The sequence below is a fragment of the Silurus meridionalis genome, chromosome 3, assembly GCF_014805685.1.
Source record: "Silurus meridionalis isolate SWU-2019-XX chromosome 3, ASM1480568v1, whole genome shotgun sequence".
In the NCBI taxonomy this organism is placed as follows: domain Eukaryota; kingdom Metazoa; phylum Chordata; class Actinopteri; order Siluriformes; family Siluridae; genus Silurus; species Silurus meridionalis.
This window is the reverse complement of record NC_060886.1, coordinates 10,877,338-10,893,409: the sequence shown is the minus strand read 5'-3', so window position 1 is coordinate 10,893,409 and position 16,072 is coordinate 10,877,338. Positions and strand designations below refer to the sequence as shown.

Sequence of the window (16,072 nt, the reverse complement as noted above, 5' to 3'; positions counted from 1 at the left end):
TATAGTGAAAATTAGGTTTGAGATCTAATTTATGCCTTAACACAGTGTTGCACAGTATCAACATTCTGCAGTCTCCTCCAGTACTACTGGCACAGTTAGAATGCAAAATTTACACTCAAATAGAAGGAAAAACTATTTATCTTTGCTCAAACCAAATTTGTCTAATTAGCACCTTTTTAATAAAATTAGACTCCCCTAAGGAATGATTTATTTGTCTTTCACCATGTCTTGTTTCCCAGGGTATAAATATTAAGTTGCACATGTGAAAATGCTTTGCAATCTGGAATTGGACCCAAAGTACAGAAAAAGGGCCAAAGTTTAAACATTTAGAGCTGCAAAATTTCAGATTCCTGTGCGTCTGATGTTTCAAGATCTATTTAATGCCACTTTCACAACAAGCTGTTTGTAAGCACTGTGAGGAGAAGAGAGCATGACCTCATGATCTCACAAAATACAGCACCTGCACTTCAACAAAAGTCATCAGAGTTACAACCGGCATCATGTGCTGTGGTCAGACGAAAGCTAAACTTTCACACCATCAGTACAAAAGGAGACGGCATGAAAGCATAGGCAGCCGATACAAACTGTAAAATACGTTGAAGGCTTACTCGTGCTGTGTCGCTGTTTTGCTTGTATCTGAATTCTACAAAATACAAATACAAGTTTATTAACCCCCAAAAGGTTCAGACTTGGCTGTAGTTTGCAACAACATAAACTGGCCCAGTTTGTTTCTATTCAACGTAGGTAATTACAGTCATGCCAATATTCAGTACAGCAACGTTTGCGAGTGTGATACTGGTTTTATATAGTAATAATTGCAAATCATACAATGATTTGTACATTAATGTGGAACTTGGTTCTGCTAAAGCCAGTATAGATTTTGGGGAAACTGTATTCATGACAAATGTCACTAACACTACTGTTTCAAAACAGGAAATAGGATTTAATAACCACTCTTAGAATCAAATTAGCGTATCAAAAATGTGTTGTGTAATTACATTTATACTTACTATGGTGTTTATTAGTGGTGTTTCCTTCTGTATTCTCATTTATAACCCATTTCCGGTTGTACCTTAAACACCTGTGGTTCAGGCTGTTAAAACAAACCCCGCTCTCCTCCGACAATGTATTTGAAGGACCAGCAATGCTCTTTAAATGTTCCTTGGCGGTGGGAGGAAGCAGGTGAAAAAATAGAAGTGTGCTGAACTTTCAACCCGAGGAGCAGACTTGCTGACTGAAGTTGTGTCCTGGGGTCAGCCTTCACTCAGCACTAACTTTTAAGATGAGCCAGCATGTGCGAGATGCCCCTTGGGGGTGGCGTCCAGCCTCCTTTGAGGCTTCTGCTTCATGCTGTGCTGTTTTCTTTTTAGCCATTGCCGCTGGCTTCCTGCTTGGGGTGACCCTTGGGCTCGTGCAAAGGAACGATGCACACTTGACAAACACCTTTCTGACATCAACTACAAAAGGATTGAGAGGGAATTATGGGTTGTGATTCTCACCTATACCTCACTTACCAACCCTGGCATTCTGGAATGTTCACACGAACAACCACAAAAAAAAATAAAAAAAATGGTAATCTCATAGCTATGTGACTAACTCTTGCGTACTGAGGTTTTAAAATGCAGTTTGTCAGTATGACTAACACATTTTTGATCAGTGGCCAATGGTAACATGCTTAACAATTACAAAGTCAAATAGACTAATAAATAGAGGGCCAGCTGACATAACATGGTGTCCAAGATGAAAGACAAGAATAAAAGATGGTGGATATTTTCCACATTCCTTAACACCAAGGGCCACATGTAAGAGAAGAACTTTATTCTGCTACAAAGCCAAAGCTCTGACCTCTAAACACATATCACTGAGTTGACACCATCCGTCTTCATTTACATTTGCGGCACAAACTGTTACCATACAAAAGTACACACTATAAATGAGGACCGTCTCTTTAATCTGATCCCTGGCACGGACTTCAGAAGAACGTAGCATTCGCGGCTTTTATTATCAAAGCCCGGTTTAACCAACTGTCCTTTGCTGCTGCTCTAACTTGCGTTTCAGCATGTTGTAGTTTTCCTTGGTCCCTGGAGCGCTAGGATCCAGTTTTAAAGCAAGCTCATAATGCCTCTTAGCCAAGTCCAGCTTCCCCCAGCGGTGGTACAGAACAGCTGCAACAGCACAAAATACACAGTCCCTTAATACCAGAAACATTACAATAATCCATCATTAGCCTCCTTTATGTCTGGACAACTGATCAGTGGTATCCAGCTTTGTTCATCGATTTATGCCAGTAGCAAACAGAACAAACAAAGGAGGGAAAAAGACTTCTAAAGACAATATCTTGCAGAGATGAACCCTGATACATTTCTACAGAAATGAAAAAACCTACCAAGATTGCCATGGCAACTGGCAGCATTGGGATTGATCTTCAGTGCATTTAGGAAGAAACCTTCTGACTCCTAAAGAGAAAATGAACTTGCAGTAATGGTATGTTTGCCATAGCTAGTTTTTGAACTAGTAAGATGACATTTATTTTTCTTTATGAAGAAATGGTTTGAATGCTGTCTTTGCTCGAACTGCACACAAAATGAAGCAGGTACATACCTTGTATTTTTGCTGCTTCCCCAGCACATTGGCTAATGAAAACATGATTGTGTGGTCTTTAGGTAATATCTTCAAAGCCTCTTTTCCGACCATCTCTGCTTGAACCAAATTGCCTACAATTGAAATAGAAAAATAACGAGGTAGCATTAATTAAGAGACATCAAACACATTTATCAAGACATACTATAAGTCTTAAATATACAAGCAGCCTTGTTTTAGTTTTTCCCCTCCAATTGGTTTAGTTTTCTAATTAGGGTTCAACACAAGGACTACTGACTTATTGATCTGGGTGTCAAAACTCGCTTTGACCAGAGTCAAGAGAGTCACAGTTCCCATTACACTGGCAGCCCCTTAAACTAATTCGGGAGCAGCAGACGTTCTCCTCCGCCACAGGAGCCTGAACATGACTCATGCTTTGCACTCGGGCGTGTCAATTCACTTCCAGTGTTTTGGTAGTTTATGTTGTGGGACCTTATGATAAAATGAGGCTCAGAAATGCAGAGGAGGCTGTTCTTAGTGCCAGGATATTTTTTTTTTTCTTTTTTGGCAGGAAATGTGCACAAGATAGCCAAAGCACTCTGGTGGATATCAACCAGAAGTGTGTGCTTAAAGGGTTCTGTTTGAAAAGCAGCATTGTTGAATTGGCTTTAAAATAGTCCACATATATTTCAGAAATAATTCATGCATTAATGATTACTGCCATTCTTGTGTTTATTACACCTGGGTGTTACATTTTGGGTATTTGATTCTGATATCATATATCTCCACAATTTTTTATGAATAAATTAAGTACTGTGCATACACATTACACACATTTAGAAAAAAAGGACCATCTAAAATAAAGCATGAGGAGTAAGTTAAATGATAATAGTGGGTTATATAAGAGCACTAGACAATAGTTAATTGAGTTAACCACCTTGCCTGTTACCAGATAAAAAGCAAAATGTAAGGAAGAAAAACTAATTGGTTTAAAGGGTGGACTAATTATATGAGAGGACCCCATGTGTCTGAGTGCACCTGACACTCAGAATCTGTAGAATGAGGCTTCGCACCTCACACACTAAGGATGACCCCCCACTGTGGGGTCAAAGGTATTTCTAATAAGAATATTCACTCAGGATCAGTTCCTGACACTCTCCGTCCTCAAGTGACGATGCTCGGCTACTTTACATTAAAAAAACCTCTGTGGAACAATGACAATGTTTACATGAATACAACTATAAATATAATCATTGCTCCAGATGAAGTGTTTTGATAATGTAGTTCACATTTCATGGCAAGAGCATAATTAATCTAATATTTCATTTCACATGAATCCACACACCACATCTTAGATACAGGCCTAGGTGTTCGTGATTGCTGTGCATGCATAAAAACAAGGCGTAATTATAGATCCTTGGTATTATTCTGATCCTCAGTGCTGGCAAGGAACAGTGCAATTGTACAGAGCATGAGGATTAGAATGAATGCATTATAGGGAAGTATAATTGGGTGACGGCTATTCGGATTTTAACCCTTCTCATTACCTTTAAAAAAAATAAATGAATTGTGCACTGGTAAATTATCAGTGACATTTTTGTAATGATATTAGTTCATCTACAGTACAGACTACACGTGTGTCTATTTATATATAATGCCTCTTTATAATTGATCACCTGGTATCTCATTGATATTTGTGCCACTATTGCATATTTGTGTAATTATTGCATATTTTCTAACCTCTTTATAAATTATCACCTGGTATCTCTGATATTTTGTCACTATTGCCAATTTGCTATTAAACAATACTCACAACAAACAAGTCGATGATAGCAGTCTTTGCTACTTGGACCTTACCCGTGTTATCTAGTAGTATAACCATGTTATTCCATGCCAGGCTGTGATCGGGCTTCAGCATTGTAGCATTCCTCCAAGCGTTCAGCGCATCCACGTGGCGACTCTGATCTGCGTACTGTAAACAAATAACCAATTTAAGCTATTGGAAATTGTGTCCGAAAGTTATTTCCGTCTCAATATAACTTTACTAAAATAACTAAATAGTTTTTTTTTTCCATTAAAAAACAAAAAAACAAAAATCACAACACTTACCAGTCTGCCCAAATTGTAGTAGCAATCTGGATACTTCTTCCTGAATTTAATAGCATTCCAGTAGCTTTTCTCGGCCTCTTCAAACTTCTTCAGGCTGTTCTGAACAATTCCAAGATTCATCCAGGCAGCAGCAAAATCCGGCCTCCAGAAAGTTAAGAAGATGAGGAAAGAGGCACCAAACATTACCACCATTTTCAAACAAATCGCTGCATGTTACACTGGATTTTATCACTCTTTTGCTCACATACTGGATGAAAACAGCTGTAGAGAGCATGTCTTCTGCTTCCTGCAGCTCGTTCCTCTCTTTCAGTATGTTTCCCAGATTGTTCATGGCATGAACATATTTCGGGTGCAACCTAGAAGAAACAGTGTAAATATAGACAGACTGTTGAAAAGTTGTGTTTATCACATTGTATTAGCGACATCAGCACTTTCCCATTTAAAGTGCTGAATGTTACAAAGGCCTTGTTTGCTGGCTGCACTAATAAAATAGATTTCTCAGCACGTACCTCACAGCTTCCCTGTAGTACTTGATTGCAGCACTCTGGTTGCCTCGGTCAGCGAGGTTTTTGCCAACATTATAATGAACCTGCAGAAGGAAGGAGGAGAGCCAGAAAAGGTCATTGGCTTTATTGTTCAAACGCTGTTGTGTTTCAAATTATTTGGCTTTTTTTTTCTCACAATCCCAAGTACAACATGCCATTTTTGATGGCTAAACACAGCAGCCTCCCTTTGTATGCTAGTGAAGGGTTGATGAACGAAAAGCCAGGTACAAAAAGAAATCATGGTCTTACCTTAGCATTTAGTGGGCAGACTGACAAGGCACTGGTGAAGAGGCTCTGCTCAGACCTCCACTGCTGACTGCGCAAGGCGCAGCGTGCCACATTGACACCCAGCAGGGCCAACATGGCCGCCCGCAGCAACTTCTGCAGGTGGGTGTTTGGGATGGATCAGACAAGCACATCGCAAAAAAAACACATTAAACAAGACTGTATGGTGCCAAAAGCTTGAACTAAAAGCAACATTAGTTACAATAAAAGTACTGCCTGAGGCTGAAGATTAGGAAAGAGGAGAGAGAAATGTCGCAGGCCATGACGCCTACCTTGGGCCTTCTCCAGCGGCAACAGCAGTAAGCCACTGCGTAGGCCAGGATAAGGCAATAACCAGCAGTGGAGAGGTACAGTACCCGCTCAGCTATCACGAAGCCAACACGGAAGAACAGATTACTGGCTGGCAGAAAGGGGATGACCAGCAGCACCAAACCAAACGTCAGAATCCTGACACCAAACACAAACACAGAGGTCGTCTTGAGATCGGGTCGTACAAATACCACTTTTTTCCGTCTGCCTGAATGAGCCGTTTTATGGCTTTTAAAAGAAGCACATTTTCATTGTGTTTGGTAGGGCTAAGCCAAGGCACAGCGTTATCTCTATGTTCTGCAGCTCACCTAGAGGAAAACATTTTGATCAATAATTCAGGAAAGCAATTTTATGTGTTCTTGCTGCTCTCTAGCTACTTTGCATTACCATACAAATAATATCATAAAGCATGATCTTTGCATCAGAGAGTACTTTAAATTTATTTAACACAGAGTAAACACTTTAATAAATATGCCACAGCGTGTTTACTGAAATGTTTGCGCTATCGCAACTTAAATAACCCCCCACCAAACAATCCATTTAACCAAAGCATGTGTAGTAGAAGCTCAAGCTGCATTTCCACCCACTGAGTGAGTGGAAAATGCTGTTTAGAGATTGTGCGATTCTCACCTTCTCTCACTGCTGTCTGGGGAACACAGAGCTTGCCTTATCAAGCCAATCAAGCAGGCCCACAGCAGCAGCAGCCAGACGATTCTCCAGTCACCGGCTGATTTAATAAGAGGTACACAGCCCATTGACCAATCAAAACACAGCCACCAGGGACACAGCAGCAGCCATGCATTCAAGGAGTAGTAGTAATTATAGTTCACAATCTGCCAATCAAAGGGAACAGGAGGTGTTCAACATCAAAAGCACAGCAAACAAGAGGAACATGGGAAAAATAAAAAAGATCTTTCAAGATACTGTGCTAGAAAGATAAAACAAATGACGATTCAATACAAGGAGCAGAAGAGGATGGTCACTGCTACATTGATGACAAATAATCTACTCTAATTTAAAATCCAGTACACACACACAACAAAGAGGAATACACAAAATAATAATTACGAATGAATAAAAAAAGTTACCCTAAAAAAAACATTCTCGGCAAAGGATGCTGGGTTGTCTACTTCAGTGAAGGTTGGGGGTCCTGTACCCATAATCCTCCACCTTGCAAACAAAAGCAAAGAACCTCCCAAAAGCAGCAGGGCCAGTCTGATCAGCAGTCCATTTCTGACCTTCTCAATAACCTGAACAGAAGTTGGGGGGGAACATTAACCCAGACAGCCGTTATTCCATCAGCATCTAAGTCTACATGTTGTGTATGAGAAGTACTCTGACATCTGCAGTTCTTTTTGCCGCAAGAAGTCTACGAGTCAGGTCATAGATGTTCACGTTGCAGATCACGAGGATGTCGAATGAAGCATTCACTCCCTAAAGAAAAAAAAAAAGTCATTACAAATAATTTCCCCTGCTCTGCTTTTATACTGCATATAAAATAACCATGAATGTATAAATGCCTGTTTTTATACATACCAAAACTGTAATTCCTTGCTCTTTACATAGCATAGCCACAGCACAGAACGAAAGGCTGACCATTATCCATGACAATGAAAACTTTTCAGTCTTGTCACCAGCTAAACACAGACAAATACAACCACCATAATACATGACGTTATGGAATGAGTGAAAAAAACAAATAAAGCATTAGCGACATCACTATTTCACTCACTCTGAAATGCTCTGCAGTACGAGAGGAAGGAGAGTTGGAAAAACAGGGCGCACAAGAGGTCTGCCCGACCCACGATGCCAGCCACCTATGGCAAACACAGAGCACAGTATTACACATTAAAGAGACTCTAAACTCTACTAGCCGTTTAAGAAACTTCTTTGTGTGAGAACTTTCTGTAGTTCATTATATAACACAAACAGCCATTTAACTAGGGATAAATGCTTTTGCAAAAGGGCAGTAATTTCAGCAGCAGCCAAACATTTTACAGCCAGCTAAATTGGCTTTTGTTTGTACAGTGGTTTAAACTTCTGCTGCCCTCTGGCCTGTGAAATTGCTTGCATTTCTGGAGGTGCCAAGTTAATGACGAAGGCAGGAGGCCCCCTCATTAGAGAGTTACGGTTGGCCCTGGCTGGAGTTCTGGGGCAATGGCTGTATATCCTTTGATAAATCCAGTAGGCCAAAGTCAGTGGTCTTTCTAAAGCTCCCCTACCGTGTCCTGCACTAGTCTCTCTGTACCTGATTAAAGAAGCCAGGCAGTGCAGGAACCCCTGTCTCAACGGCCAGTTCAATCACTATCCGATACATCTTTGGCAGGTTAAAGCAACTATTGTGCAGCCATTAGCAGAGCTGATCGACCCCAAAACACACCTTAGAAATGCACACCAACCGAGTGGGCTTCTTTAATGTATTTTTTTATACACTGTCCAGGCTGTGGTGCAATTGTATGTTTGTTTACTGGAAGTGCTGGCATGCTGAGTCACATGTTCTTGTATACTTACACTTTCTGTGTGAACTGGGTGCGCAGCAAACAACAACGCAGCCAAGACAGATGTCTTCGGAAAATGCGCAAGTGACTTAGCTTTCCCGTCGCAGTCCAAACCAACAATTAATATCGCGAAGACATCGATCATTAATGCCGAGATAACACAGTGGAGGCAGATATTGAGCACATGGAAGCCCACCGGATGCAGCCCACCAGCCAAGAGGTAGTTAATCCTGCAGACAGCATTATAATGTCAATACAGCACATGTCCACATCACAATAATAAGCACAGATCTGATCATGTTTCCAAGTGCAAGCCTTTCTGCAAGTGTGCAATATAGATGCTTTTTAAGCGAGGTTAGCTTGTTTTCTGCCAAAATTTTACTGAGAAATTACAATAAATAATGTATAAACAGTATCTTTTCTTTATCTTTTTTCTGGACAGTAGAAGACTAACAATTCACTCACTCAAACAGATGGAAAACTCTGTAGCTTTATTTATTCTAATTCAGTATCTATCTATCTATCTATCTATCTATCTATCTATCTATCTATCTATCTATCTATCTATCTATCTATCTATCTATCTATCTATCTATCTATCTATCTATCTATCTATCTATCTATCTATCTATCTATCTATCTATTGTTTTTTTACATTTTATTAGGTGATAACGCTGATCACCTAATCAACCCTGAAATTTGTTTACACTTACAAATAATCTTATGATACAAAACACACTCATTCTTTTGCAATCTGTCCATGGCTTCCTTCAGTATTATTTCAGAACATATTTACGTTTAATCACCACATTATCTGTGTAAAGCTGCTTTGAGACAATGTTCATTGTTAAAAGCGCTATACAAATAAAAATGAATTGAATTGAATATTATTGTCTATATTTTAGATGAGCAAAGGCACTGAAACACACCATGTTACACTGCTCACTGCTTCTGAAACACACCATGTTACACTGCTCACTGCTTCTGAAACACACCATGCTACACTGCTCACTGCTTCTGAAACACACCATGCTACACTGTTCACTGCTTCTGAAACACACCATGTTACACTGCTCACTGCTTCTGAAACACACCATGCTACACTGCTCACTGCTTCTGAAACACGCCATGCTACACTGCTCACTGCTTCTGAAACACACCATGCTACACTGCTCACTGCTTCTGAAACACACCATGTTACACTGCTCACTGCTTCTGAAACACACCATGCTACACTGCTCACTGCTTCTGAAACACACCATGCTACACTGTTCACTGCTTCTGAAACACACCATGTTACACTGCTCACTGCTTCTGAAACACACCATGCTACACTGCTCACTGCTTCTAAAACACACCATGTTACACTGCTCACTGCTTCTGAAACACACCATGCTACACTGCTCACTGCTTCTGAAACACACCATGCTACACTGTTCACTGCTTCTGAAACACACCATGTTACACTGCTCACTGCTTCTGAAACACACCATGCTACACTGCTTCTGAAAGGCACATTGTTATAGCGCTTCCGAAACACACCATGTTATACTGCTTCTGAAACACACCATGCTACACTGCTCACTGCTTCTGAAACACACCATGCTACACTGTTCACTGCTTCTGAAACACACCATGTTACACTGCTCACTGCTTCTGAAACACACCATGCTACACTGCTTCTGAAACGCACATTGTTATAGCGCTCAAACACACCATGTTATACTGCTTCTGAAACACACCATGTTACACTGCTCACTGCTTCTGAAACACACCATGTTACACTGCTCACTGCTTCTGAAACACACCATGCTACACTGCTCACTGCTTCTGAAACACACCATGTTACACTGCTCACTGCTTCTGAAACACACCATGTTACACTGCTCACTGCTTCTGAAACACACCATGCTACACTGCTCACTGCTTCTGAAACACACCATGTTACACTGCTCACTGCTTCTGAAACACACCATGCTACACTGCTCACTGCTTCTGAAACACACCATGCTACACTGTTCACTGCTTCTGAAACACACCATGTTACACTGCTCACTGCTTCTGAAACACACCATGCTACAGTGCTTCTGAAACGCACATTGTTATAGCGCTTCTGAAACACACCATGTTATACTGCTTCTGAAACACACCATGTTACACTGCTCACTGCTTCTGAAACACACCATGTTACACTGCTCACTGCTTCTGAAACACACCATGTTACACTGCTCACTGCTTCTGAAACACACATTGTTATAGCGCTACCGAAACACACCATGTTATACTGCTTCTGAAACACACCATGATACAGTGCTTCTGAAACGCACATTGTTATAGCGCTTCTGAAACACACCATGTTATACTGCTTCTGAAACACACCATGTTACACTGCTCACTGCTTCTGAAACACACCATGTTACACTGCTCACTGCTTCTGAAACACACATTGTTATAGCGCTACCGAAACACACCATGTTATACTGCTTCTGAAACACACCATGTTACACTGCTTCTGAAACACGTTACACTGCTTCTGAAACACACAGTGTTATAGCGCTTCTGAAACGCACAGTGTTATAGCGCTTTTGAAATGCAGTGTTATAGCGCTTCTGAAACGCAGTGTTATAGAGCTTCTAAAACGCAGTGTTATAGAGCTTCTGAAACGCACAGTGTTATAGCGCTCCTGAAACGCACAATGTTATAGCGCTTCTGAAACGGACAATGTTATAGCGCTCCTGAAACGCACAATGTTATAGCGCTCATGAAACTCACAATGTTATAGCGCTTCTGAAACGCACAATGTTATAGCGCTCCTGAAACGCACAATGTTATAGCGCTTCTGAAACGGACAATGTTATAGCGCTCCTGAAACGCACAATGTTATAGCGCTCATGAAACTCACAATGTTATAGCGCTTCTGAAACGCACAATGTTATAGCGCTTCTGAAACACACAATGTTATAGCGCTTCTGAAATGCACAATGTTATAGTGCTCCTGAAACGCACAATGTTATAGCGCTCATGAAACACACAATGTTATAGCGCTCATGAAACGCACAATGTTATAGCGCCCTGAAACGCACAATGTTATAGCGCTCCTGAAACGCACAATGTTATAGCGCTAATGAAAGGCACAGTGTTATAGCGCTTCTGAAACGCACAGTGTTATAGCGCTCATGAAACTCACAATGTTATAGCGCTCCTGAAACGCACAGTGTTATAGCGCTTCTAAAACGCACAATGTTATAGCGCTTATGAAACGAACAATTTTATAGCGCTCCTGAAACGCACAGTGTTATAGCGCTTCTAAAACGCAGTGTTATAGCGCTTCTGAAACGCACAGTGTTATAGAGCTTCTAAAACGCAGTGTTATAGCGCTTCTGAAACGCACAGTGTTATAGAGCTTCTGAAACGCAGTGTTATAGAGCTTCTGAAACGCAGTGTTATAGAGCTTCTGAAACGCAGTGTTATAGAGCTTGAAACGCAGTGTTATAGCGCTTGAAACGGACAATGTTATAGCGCTTCTGAAACGCACAATGTTATAGCGCTTCTGAAACGCAGTGTTATAGCGCTTCTAAAACGCACAATGTTATAGCGCTTCTGAAACGCACAATGTTATAGCAATGTTATAGTTTGGTGTATAGTTCATATACATCAAACTGGCATTTGTGGAATTTTTGTTGACTTTGTCCATATGAACCTTGCAAACGCTGCATAAGGAAGCAGTCAAATGAGCCATTATCCATAACATATGCAAAACAGTGTCAGCCTCATTAACAGCAGGAGACAAGACCTAGACTAAATAACCCTTGCATAGAAATGCATTGTAGCAGAGTTCAAATGGCAAAGCCAATACAGAAATTAGCAGAAATTTACATGAGAAAAGACAATATATGCAGCATCCCAATTTAATACCAATTATTGCTTCTTCCATGAAGGAAGTACTTGAGGCCACCTCTTCTGATTTCCTACTGAGAACAAAATTGCACTTCCATCCATTCATCTTTAAATTATGCAAGGTCATTTAAAACTATTTCATATAAGCAGGCTGGCCAGTAATGTTATGTTAATGATCAGGTCACTCAATGTCAACGCCATGGTGAGGAAGGATTTACAACCCATGCAGAGAAGTCGTCCAGGTGAGTTTACCTAAAGGTGAGAACAGTCAGTGGCCGGTAGGATTTGTGGCTGGAGTTACTGCTCAGGTTGCTTCCCCAGAAGTCATTTTTCCAGATGTTACTCAGAGGATTGGCTGGATTTAGGTCCTGAAATTCATTTTAAATGGTACAGTTGTTGGACACCATGAACATAAAATATTAAAAATATACAGAAATTGTTTGAAATGTTCTTTCTGTTTCCTAATTCTACACAGACTGGATAGAACACCCCTTAATTGTGTTTTACCTTGTTATTGATTATAGCTTCTGAATCATCAAAGACAAAGTCTGCATTGTAGCTGTTTATGAAGCAGATCAGAGCCACTGAAGCCACTAGGAGGCGGGACTGCAGAGCTCGGATCTTTGGCCAGGGGATGTGTTGGTCCCAGTTTGGTTCACACAACGCCATTGTACCTGCCACTGCTGCTCCCGCTGTCTCGCCATCTACTTACCGCACACACTGAACACACAGGGATCAACATTCACATACTTTACACACACAGTTTGTGCAGCAATGAATCCTAAAAACATATGCAATATCTTTATACAATATATTAAATATTTTGAAAACTGATTCTGGTCGGTTCTGTATTTAAATTGTTCCTCTGAGAAGTTACTGCTGGTGTCTTATACTAATATTACAGTGGGACATGATTTGCACAGTTACAACTGCATTGAAAAAAATTACTCCTCTTTTTGATGTAAACAAAATGGCAAGTACTATCTGTTGGCTCCTAAAACATTAAGCAAAAATAAATGAGAAAGGAAAATGTATTAATAATGAGAAAAGGTAAGTTTTAACCTTTTGTAATTATTGCTATTTTTTTTTTTTTTTTTTTTACAGAATGCAAAGCAGACATATGACAGTCTCACTATGATTAAGATCTATATGATGACAAGTATGATGCCATCAATAGAGGACAGTTGTATCAGCATGGACACTGAAGCTGGAGAAAACAGGGAGCTGGAATTCCCATGATACAGCACATCTGGAGCACACAGGGTTAAAGGTCTTGCTCAAGGGCCCAGAGTGGCAGCTTGGGTTTTCCAAAAGTCTGTGCATTACTTTAGATTACACAAGAGATGATGTGCATGGATTGTGTGATGCATTAAGCAATGCACGTTGCAGTGTGTGTGTGTGTGTGTGTGTGTGTGTGTGTGTGTGTGCTTAGAGACACGCCTACCTCTACATGTCTCAGCACACAGATGTACACTTGGAAAGCTGAGCTCGCGCTACACACCCTGGTGACGTTTTAGCTGTACACAAATCCTACAGCACAACTCAGTCCCATAACGCTGCACGTTCACAAAATACATTCAGCTTTTCCACACGAGCTCAACACTTTCTGTACCAGAGATACACACTCATACGGAGCCGGTGCACGTGCAAAATTCAGCAGTCTAACCGTTTATCTATAGGAAGAGCACACGCGAAGCAAATACACCAACACTGCGTCCATGTCTGAGGCCGAATTCAATCCTATCGTTCCTGTAACGCACTCGTTAGGGAGAACAAACCAGGAATCTCAAATCCATTCAAGTGCACTTACATAGAAAACGCTGAGCCATTTGAAACACAACCGGGTCCATTCTCGCGCATGCGCAAAAGGTATGAGCTCCCTACAATGGATCCTTACGTGGCTGAAGTGTAGCCTTATTCTTTGCAAAAAAATTCACTGTTTTAGTTTTTAATTTGAAATATTTATATAAAAGACATATTCATTCAATTACTTTGTCTAGCTGCAAATGCTGCAAAATAATTCAACGCGAAAATGACAGCCTGTAAAATGTCAAATATATAGTGATATGTATTTATTTTATCTATTATATCCATTTGGAAGATTACAATAAACCAGATGCACCAGATCAATCCATCTGTATGCATTTTACATCTTGCACATGTTACATTTAGCTAATTTAAAGCATTTCTAAAAAGATCTGAAACAGTACAGCTACAGGCTTTAAATAAGCAATATTTTCTAATAATAGGTTTAATTATTTTATATTTGGTTTATTGTAATAACTTTCTTTCGGCTTCTCCCATTAGGGGGCGCCACAGCAGATCATCCGCATGTTTGATTTGGCACGTTTTTACGCTGGATGCGCTTCCTAACGCAACCCTCCCCATTTATCTGGGCTTGGGACTGGCACTAAGAGTGGCTGGGGTTGGTTTCCCTGACCGGGGATCAAACCCGGACCGCAGCGTTGAGAGCGCCACATCCTAACCACTAGACCATTAATACTATACTAGTTGGATATACTAAATAAACACGCCGTTATTCAACGGATTATCATCGTGCGTTTACACCTAGGCATTAAGTGGTGTCCTACCAGAATCAATCCACCTCTTACCATCATTATGACACCACAACTATATAAATCATTAATATTACAAAGAAACGCAGTATAACAGAGCGTCGCATCACAGACAGGTATCTCATGCAGTGAGAATGAATGCCATTACTAAAGCAAAAAATCCCAATGAACCCAATTCAACAAGCCTCCTTTCACTGTAGCCACAGCTGCACCACATGCATATACAACCTCTAGCAGAAGCATCGATATTAACCTCATTTCTACATTTACATTTGCGCCATTTAGCAGACGTCTTTATCCAGAGCAACGTACAAAAGTGCTTTAAGGCTCTAGTAATGAATAAATCTACACTGGTACGTCAGATTACAAACTTAATATAAATATAACTCTCGAATTCTACAAAGCAAACTTGGAAAGTGCCAATTTAAGTGTTTCAGGAGGAGGTAGGTCTTTAATCGTCGCTTGAAGAAAGTCAGGGACTCCGCTGTACAGACATCTAGGGGAAGTTCATTCCACCACCTTGGTGCTAGAACAGAAAAGACCTTTGAAGTTTACTTACCTCTCATTCTGAGAGAAGGTGGTACCAGTCGAGCAGTGCCGGAGGATCTCAGACAGAGTGGTGCAGTGCGAGGTGTGATGAGGTCTCTAGGGTAAGATGGTCCTGGTCCATTTTTGGCCAAGCATCAGTGTCTTGAATCTGATACGTGCATCTACTGGAAGCCAGTGGAGGGGGCGCAGCAGTGGGGTGGTGTGGGAGAACTTGGGCAGATTGAACATAAGTTGTGCAGCTGCGTTTTGGATCATTTGCAGTGGACTAATAACGTTCAGGGGAAGACCTGCCAGCAGAGAGTTGCAGTAGTCGAGTCTTGAAATGACAAGAGACTGAACAAGCACCTGGGCAGCCTGTGTGGACAGAAATGGTCAAATCCTTTGGATGTTGTAGAGAAGAAATCGACAGGAGCAAGCCACATTAGCGACATGTGGGAAGAAGGACAGTTCATTGTCCATAGTTACCCCAAGGTTACGAGCAGTGGCTGAAGGGGAGAGCAGAGAGTCATGAAGTGTTATTTGGAGATCTTGACCTGGAGATGAATCACCTGGGATGACCAGCAGTTCTGTTTTAGTTAGTGAGCACTCATCCATGAAGATATGTCTGTCAAGCATGCCGAGATCCAAGTGGAAGCTATGGAATCTGATGGAGGGAAAGAAAAGTCATGTGAGGATATGACTTCACCAATGGAGTCGGTATAGAGCAGACCTGGGCAAACTACGG

The 16,072-nt window shown here is 40.9% G+C and overlaps 1 protein-coding gene across 1 annotated transcript; it reads right to left on the bottom strand.

Annotated features, from left to right (window-relative positions):
* Positions 1–1,803: 1,803 nt before the first annotated feature.
* On the bottom strand, positions 1,804–13,964 carry tmtc4 (transmembrane O-mannosyltransferase targeting cadherins 4). Its single transcript, XM_046845812.1, has 18 exons — positions 13,668–13,964; positions 12,731–12,943; positions 12,476–12,591; positions 8,340–8,556; positions 7,561–7,645; positions 7,365–7,465; positions 7,170–7,262; positions 6,917–7,078; positions 6,459–6,661; positions 5,792–5,966; positions 5,484–5,615; positions 5,199–5,278; positions 4,938–5,045; positions 4,690–4,831; positions 4,438–4,552; positions 2,602–2,714; positions 2,387–2,456; positions 1,804–2,165 (listed from the first exon to the last, which is right to left on the bottom strand). The coding sequence occupies exons 2-18, from the start codon at positions 12,890–12,892 to the stop codon at positions 2,017–2,019; spliced, it is 2,223 nt and encodes a 740-aa protein (XP_046701768.1). The 5' UTR covers positions 12,893–12,943; positions 13,668–13,964; the 3' UTR covers positions 1,804–2,016.
* Between the last annotated feature and the right edge of the window lie 2,108 nt (positions 13,965–16,072).

Coding starts and splice junctions, on each gene's coding strand:
- tmtc4 (XM_046845812.1), bottom strand. CDS start 12,892: ATGGCGTTGTGTGAACCAAACTGGGACCAACACATCCCCTGGCCAAAG. Junction 5,616..5,791: donor GCCGCTGGAGAAGGCCCAAG/GTAGGCGTCATG, acceptor ACCCACCTGCAG/AAGTTGCTGCGGGCGGCCAT. Junction 4,553..4,689: donor ACTACAATTTGGGCAGACTG/GTAAGTGTTGTG, acceptor ATTTGTTTACAG/TACGCAGATCAGAGTCGCCA.